Here is an 8420-nt window from a genome sequence, read left to right as displayed (position 1 = left end):
AAATTTTGAGGAGGTTTCAACCATGTGTAAGTATTTTTGCAATGCTATACAATCATCCATTATGTGCGCTCATTTCCTTCTTCCTTTTTTAAAATTTGCATTTAGAATAGGTGTTTGTCTATTGTAGTTGGTGTTGTAATATTCTCATATTGATTTTCTTATTCATGGCTCTTGTTATTGCCTTCATTGGATTCATGGTCGTGAGGCTCAATAGTAGCTCTTTTATGTTTTATCGTGCCAATGCAATTTGAAGATGATGGGAATTTTTTATTTAAAATGTGTAGTGCATTTTTTGTAGAGGTGCTTGTGTCCATTTCAATAATGTTCTCCAATGCACTGAGCATTTTGTCCAATGAGGTCTTTCTTTTATTATTTGTTTTCACTTTGCATGGGTAGGTAAACATTTCAGAGTGCGTCATGAGGAAATGCATTTTCTGTGGCTATTGCATTGCCCTTGTCCTTTGTGTGCTTGCATCTATAATTTTATTATGTACATGGAGTATTTCAAACTCAAAGAAAAATAGTTGAAATAAGATGTGTTCCAAGAATAGGTCCTCGACACAGAAGCAACCATTATTGTTTTGCAATGCTACCAAATACTATTCCACAGTTTCAAAGTCTAGTAAAGTTTGCAAAATAGATGTGACATGAAGAATTTGTAACCCTAATTCTCTTCTTAGAAGATGGGGACTTCCAAAATCTTTTTAGATTCTTAAAAGACTATCCTTCTTAGTGCTTTTGGTATAATGTAAAATTGTAACATAAAAGGTATACATATAAATAGGCATTTGTTATGTGGGATATCTTCTCAAGGGGTACTCCTCTATTTCCAATTCATTGTTGTGGTACTTCTTCTCCATGTTAATGAATTGAACTTATTGGGATATGCCAATCTCTAGAGTTTGAAACAAGAGTGCATTTTCACAATAAACGGAATGTAATGTTGAGGTATGTGTACCCTTTTTGGGCATTGGTGTTGTATTTTTAACCGTACAAATGTGAAGTCCAACATGGAAAATCAAAAAAACTTTCAAGGTTATTCTATACAATGGAAAGAAAAGTGTTTAACATTGACAGTTATAACTGACTAATGGCGCCTACTCAAATAATGTGTAAAAGCCACAAATGTTGATTTATGTCTACTAACCTTTGTAAATCCATTGATATTGACGGCAGTCTTCACAACTGCATCTCAAAACCTATCTATGTCCTTCACTACTCTTCTAAGAGCACATAATTCATCAAGGTCACCTCTACTCTCACATCAGCAACAAGTAGGGCCAATTTCACCGCAAACTTGATAGAGCATTATGCTTGATGTATGTGGTTGTTCCTTGTAGGCCTTGTCTACACTTGATGAGGGCATCACATCTAGTTGAATTTGAGAGGCAGGTACACTAAAGTACAATGTCCTAGATTTCATATGTGGCATAACTATCTAGAACCTGCCATTAGGGTTGTTATGAAGATTGGCAAGTCTACAAGTCACTGCATGAGCCAAAAATCTTGCCCTTGGGAGTAGTCACCAGTATTGAAAGCCAAGGTACACAATATGTAGGTACCATAGGAATACTATATGCACGATTTCTAAATTAAAGGCATCGACTTGCTTCCATACATACCGCAAATACATGTGTTCAAGTGAGACATCATTCTTGCAATAGGCAGCTACTTGTTGGCTGCCAACAATGTTTTTGCTACACATTAGGAATTGAGATTTCCACTTCGTCTCAAACATCAACCCAAACAAAATATCCACAAGAAGAATAAGAAACAGCAAGAGCTGAAAAGCAAAATACCCCCATCTCCACATCAACCGCACTCATATTCTCTTTCTCCTCCAGCAACTCTTTTGTTAACAATGAATTCCAAATGATGGTTGCAATACAAAACTCTTTGCCTTCCATGTTTATATAGGTAAACACATAGTCGACCAACACCATCAACTGATACCCATATAGAAGATACTATACACACAACCTCCACAAACTTCTGTGACTCCATACTCTTCCATAGCTGTTGCATCCAACACCACACAACCGACCAAACAACACAGGCAACAAATGACATATAAACCCCATTTTAATATACCCTCGAACCGAAACATGCAACAATAATTGAACATGTTGCATGTAGAGATTTAAAGGGATAGTAGACTAGCACCGTGAGGCTGGATGACACCTCCACAAAGGAAATTGCTCGAATTTTCCAATGCAACAAACAACACATGGAGGCCAAGGGAATGAAACACGCCCCGCAGGTAGACACACCCATGCCTTTCCATGAAACTGTGTAGAAGAGAGATGAAGTCGCACCCGTCATCATAAGAGTCTACAGAGTGTGCAGCAAAACCAGTGAATAGCACGACGAGGCAACCCAACCACATGCACTGAAACTAAACCTAACTCTAACCACACTAACCTAGGCACTAAACACTAACCTAAACCATACTGACCGAAATGGACCAACAAAACACAAACTCTCCTAGAGGCCAACAACCATACCTATTGTGCCCATATGCTTAGTCCATCAATGTATATATATACATTGATCAATGTGTATATATATATACATTTTTCTTTAACCTATTAACCATGGACTCCCGAGGAAAAAAAGAGGGCACGTGGAAGCTTAAAGAACAAGAGCTTGCCACGTGTCACAAAGAAGGAGCTCCTAGATGTAGGCTTTGAGAGTCGGGAGGAGATGAAAAGACAAGAGGCAAGCTTTGAGTGGGGAGGAGGTGGAAAGACAAGAGGCAACTTTGGGAGGAAAGAGGGTATGGAAGGTGAAGGGAATGAAAAGAGGAGATGGAAGGTCTCAGAGCCTTGGGTTAAGACTTAGCCAGAATTTCAAAAGCCAATCCAAGTTTTTGACGATTGATAGCATGCATCACAATGAAATGAAATCTTGAAGAGGACGCCAATCAATGCATGTGCCAAAAGGAGTTTCGAGTGTTTAAAATATGCATTTGTTTTGGCCTTTGCCATTCTGAATTAATTTTTGGTCGATCCATTTCTTTGATTCCAGCATGCAGACAAGCAAGAGGTCCATTGGATCTAGACAAAGGAAGCAAATTGGATTCCTGAATCTAGCGTTGACAAAAGAAGCTAGCATAGAATCATTCAAGATCTAAGGGAGAATGAGGCCTACCTTGCGGCGTTTAATATATAAACCAACCTTCCCGGATTATTGGAAACTTTTCCACTAAACTAATAGTATAAATCTCTAGAAGAATAGAGTCGCATTTACAAAAGGAGTTGAATGGAGTTATCATATGTGTGCTTTTGCACAAAGTACTTGATGCGCTCCGCCTGATGTCGAGATGATGGTCGTCTTCCAATGCACAAAGTGGATCTCTTGCAACCTCTTGCATTACTCTTAAGCCACAGCGAGTTAAGACAATTTACATAAGAAACTGATCAAACGATGGGAGTGTGCCTCCTTGAAGCAAATATCTTTCTACTCACCTTCAAATAGGGAGTGGTTGAGGATTGTTGTGTATCTGTGCCTGTGCTTTGCACGGGTTTAGTAGTGGTAAATGTTATGGGGACTTACTCTCACTCTGATTTTAAATATTTATGTTCACACACACGAGTGAAACGTGTGTGAACCATTGTTTTGTTGCTTCTTGCCGGATGTCGTGTGGAAGGGTTGTATCATGGATGGGTGAACGAGTCATCTCTTTCTTGGATTTTGGCACCACGTCTGCAATTGTTTCATGGCGGTTTGGTTGACACATTGATCATGTCTGTGTTGGATTTCGGCACCATCTCATTTGATGGATTTCGGCACCATCATCATATCTCTCTGTTGGTGTTTTGGCACCATCTCAGCCCAGCTTGTCATTTTGCTGAGCTGCTCTGAATCAGAGGTTTCTCAGGAGAGTTATCTACGAAATGCGATTTGGGGTTCGCACAGCAGCATTCCGGGTACAATGTCCAGATTTCCTATAGAATTTCTGTTGCTTTCCAGTGGACTGAGATGAGGCCGGGTCGATCCAAGTACGCACACTTTTTTTTTCAACAGAAATCGCAAGCTTTTCCTGTCAGGCGACAATAGGGTTTTGGGAGGAAACTGCCCTTGGAAAGAGGTGTCCTACAAGGCAAAGCGTGGGAATAGTTTCTGCAGTTACTTTGCGAAAGAAGTCATAGCTGAGACGAGTGCAGTTTGTGATGAACTGATTTCCAGGATTTTCTGCTCGCGAAAATAAGGTGTGCCGGGCAGAAAGTCGGTAAGAGATTTCTCTTTATTCTTTAAGGACCCTCCTTATCTTCTATCTACATTTGTCTGCGTTGTTGGTCTCTGTTTGCGCGTGTCTGTGCCTCTGTATTTCCACGTGCTTCTTGTTCTTGGAGGATGTCGTACATGGATACTGGAGACGATGAACTCGACTACGGGGAAGAGGAGCTGGGCGATCGCGATGCAACGCCGGCTTCTTTCCAGGCTGGGTCAGCCATATCTGCCCTTGCAGATGATGACGTGCCACCAGACGAGGACTATGAAGACCTTTATGATGACGTGAATATAGGTTATTTTCAAGTGCCAGCAGAAGTTTCCAAGCAAAGGGTCGCAAATTCTGGAAATGCCTTAGGGTTGGAGTACGACGAGGAGGAACCTGACAACAGTACAGAAGGAAAAGTGCCCGGTGCTTATGCTGATGAGCAAAGGATAGAGAATGGCTTGGCAATCCTTGAGGAAGTACAACCTGGGTTGCATTTCGGGCCAAAGCAAGAGGAAGGCAAAGTATTGAAGGAGGAGAAAAAAGACGACATGGAGCAAGAGGAAGGCATGCCAAGTTCATGGTCCATAGAAGGGAAAACTTGTAGTGATGCAGGACAAGTCAATGAGGGTGGTGCTTTGCCATCCCTGACCTCACCGCATATGGAGAGAGACCAAGGGTTACAGATGGAGCCACCTATGCTATCTTTTAGACAAAAAGAACCAGGTGATGATTTTAGCAATGATCACGGGCGAATAACTCCTGTACACAAGTTTGATAAGTCGTTTCCTCCCAACAAGGAAACCAGAGCCGTTGGGATCTTACCACCAACTGGAAATGGTGAACAAACTTCAGCCCAGATCACGACTGGAACAAATAAAGAAACTGGTGGGTCTGATAGTAGGGTTCTTTCCGTTGGTCTTGACAAGATACTTGGGAGTGCAAAAGTAAGAGCAGCTGATATGTTACTTGATCGAGGAAGAGGCACACCAGCAGGTGTGCCCAGGTCTTCTCAGGCTGGTTCATACAGAGATCCCTCACAAAACCTATCAATTGGGTACACACCCAGACATGCTGGGCAGATCTCATATTCTAGTGATGGAGGTGCAAATACACTCTTTGTTGGAGATCTGCATTGGTGGACCACAGATGCCGAACTAGAGGGTGCACTATCAGAGTATGGCCGAGTGAAGAGCTTGAAGTTTTTTGAAGAGAGGGTGAGTGGTAAGTCAAAGGGTTATTGTCAAGTGGAGTTTTATGATCATGCTGCTGCCCTTGCATGCAAACAAGGGATGAATGGGAAGAAGTTTCATGATCGTCCTTGCGTGGTTGCGCTTGGGAACACTAGGAGCATCCAAGACATGGGATTTGCACAGGAGAGGAAAGCGCAAGCACAGTTACAGACTCTACAGGCACAGATGCCACCCAGAAGAAGTACTAATGATACTGGAGGTGCAAGGGGAGGCTCCTCCTATCGGGAACGAGATGGATGCCGGAGTTATGGGAGAATGGGAAGTGTTGGCAGGGCTGGTCATGGACAGGGCCCGGGTAGCAAAGGAGGTCAGACAGGCCTGGGAAGGGGCAGAGGAAACTACTTGGGCAAGGGCATGAGTACTGTTGGTACTAGTGGGGGAGCGGGAGTACCATATGGTCAAGGACATTCTGCACCCATGGGAGGTCATCAATCTGGTATGATACTGCACCAGGGGATCATGGGGCAAGGCTACGATCCAGGATATGGACCACCTATGGGAAGAGGAGGGGCTGCATACAGTGGCTATGTAATGCCTGGGCCCCCTTTTTCTGGGATTGTGCAACCCTTTCCCAGCTTGGGATCCGGAGGTCTTCCAGGAGTTGCTCCTCATGTCAATCCGGCTTTTTTTGGGAGGTCCACTGCAGCAAATGGAATGGGAATGATGCCGGGAAGTGGTATGGAAGGTTCTCATCAGGGAATGTGGGGAGAAGTAACCATGAGTGGGTGGGGTAAGGAGGAGTATGACAGGCGGGCCAGAGATGGAAGTTACGGCGAGGATGTGGGAGTCATGGATTATGGCTATAACTCTGAGATGGGAAATGAAAAGGGCAGGACAGCTGCAGGTCGGGATAAGGACAATGAAGATTGGGTAGATAGGCGGCGGAGGGATGATGCAGGTTGGGAACGAGAGCGCTATAGGGAAAGGGAGAGGGATGCATACAGGGATCCGAGGGACAGAGACAGGGAACGTGAAAAAGATGATGACTGGGATAGGGATAGAGCGGTGAGGGTGAGGAACATGGCTCGGGTGGTGGAGGATGACGATGAGGAAGATCAGAGGCTGAGGTCAAGGGAGGAAGAGTATGGAAAAAGGCGTCGAATGGCAGTTGAAAGATAGGTTGCTAGAGCTTGATAGGTTTTAAGTGATGGAGGTTACCGGAATGGGAGTGTTGCGATGTCATTGGTAAGAGTTTGGGTAACAATTTTAACTTTCCAAGGCATACTGGATGCCCTTGCGGGAACTGTGTTTTCCGGGGTTTCACAAAGTTGTTTTGGGCAGCAGTTTGATTTTTAAGATATTAACTTTGTGGAAAATTATGTAGGCACTTGTGACAGGCCTTGGGAGTTTGGGTAGAGTTTGCCAGGTTGCAATAGTTTGCAAATTCCAAATCTTTTTACCTGACAGTCTCACGTGGAGCTGAAGCTGTGGGTACAGTTGCCACTTCCCTTCCTGTTTGATGGCACGCACACTCTTTTCTTTAGACAATAAAATGCATGTTCCTGGATTCATCTAGATATATATATGAATGCAAACACAATTCTGGAAATGTGAAGAAACAAACTGGGATGACCTGTTCAACCCTCCTGGATTATGTGTTCTTATGCTCTAAAAGAAAATACTTTGTATGGGAATCCCCTCACTAGCACACTTCAACTTTGTATATAGGCACTCATCTGGTTCAAATTTCAATATCCTTTGGGACATGCATTGTGTATTCTATAATCTTTTGGTGACATCTTTCTTGAAGCATCTGTGTCATTCAATAAAAGCATATGAGTAAATGCAAGTGAATCTCAATTCTGAGAAATTTTTTCCCTTGCAAGTGTGATGGTTGAGAGTGTACTAGCCTATGATTGGCTGGAAGCATGTAGAAGGATGTGATGGATGATGTATCTTTGGCACTTCTAATGGGATGATTAAGCGCTTGCATTTGGCCTATCTTCTCCGTTGTCATGTTTATCTGTTTAGTCCTTGAAATTCTTGAATGTGCTGCGAATTGTTGTGCTAAGAATGTTGTGTGCAGATGGCAGCAATTTAACACTTTGGACAGTCTTCTGGTAAGCTTTTTCTGTAGATCTGACATCCAGTGTGCATTGGTGCATGCAATTTGCTTTGGCTCAAATGGATCGTGGTTCTTGGAATAGGCATCTACACGAGTTGGGTTGCTTGTGGTAGGAATAAACGACTTTGAGAAGCTAAGTGCTTAACAAGCACAAACCCGTCCAACTCTTTTGTCAGTGCTATGCACCTTGGAACTTACCTACAGAGGAGGTTGCATTCTGGTTTGTTAATAGGGCTTGGCAACATTCGATGGGTATGGGGAACTGCTGTCAAAACCTGTTGTGATAAGAGTTTTCTCAGCACTGTTCCAACTTGATGTTAGAAATTCAGAAAGTGCTGTATTGTTGGATATTCTCCATCTAGTCAGGCATGTCTTTATGGCTGTATGGAGCCACTGCCTCACAGTATACTAAATTGAAGTCTGCCTTCTGAAAATCTTTTCCATATTTGAATAACTTTGTGGAACTGGTATGAATAGTTTTTTTGTCAAAGCTTACTAGGGTGGTTCAAAACTTAATTTTCAGTTAGCTTTTTGTTTGCAAAACAATGAATTAGATGTGTTCGTGTTTCCATATTAGGATTAATACACAACTCAAGATTTTCAGGAGTTACAAGCCAATATCATTTATTGATAAATAGTTTCTCACTTGTGCTCTGTGTAGAATCCGAATTTGGATTGATGATGGGTCAAATGATAGAGCTGTTTACATTACAGCACCCAAGGACGTACCAAAAGCATGTTATTGAATTTTTATATGCAGTTTGCAATGTTTAAAGGATATACATATCTGAATAAATGATAGAGCTTGTGTCTCTAGAGTTTAGAAGCCAAAAGTGTTGAGAGAAGATCTCGCATACATCGAAGCTTAAAATTTTTAACAGGC

The 8420-nt window shown here is 42.4% G+C and overlaps 1 protein-coding gene across 1 annotated transcript; it reads left to right on the top strand.

Annotated features, from left to right (window-relative positions):
* The first annotated feature begins 3509 nt into the window (after window positions 1–3509).
* On the top strand, window positions 3510–7252 carry LOC147893362 (uncharacterized). The gene has a single exon (XM_087385739.1). It carries the CDS (start codon window positions 4357–4359, stop codon window positions 6589–6591), a length of 2235 nt encoding a protein of 744 aa, XP_087241865.1. The 5' UTR covers window positions 3510–4356; the 3' UTR covers window positions 6592–7252.
* Window positions 7253–8420: the final 1168 nt, after the last annotated feature.

Source organism: Dipteris shenzhenensis, chromosome 15 (assembly GCF_047967505.1).
Source record: "Dipteris shenzhenensis isolate YYH24624 ecotype China chromosome 15, Dip_SZ_1.0, whole genome shotgun sequence".
Lineage (NCBI taxonomy): Eukaryota > Viridiplantae > Streptophyta > Polypodiopsida > Gleicheniales > Dipteridaceae > Dipteris > Dipteris shenzhenensis.
Note: the sequence above shows the minus strand (reverse complement) of the source record. Positions and strands in the feature narration are given on the sequence as shown.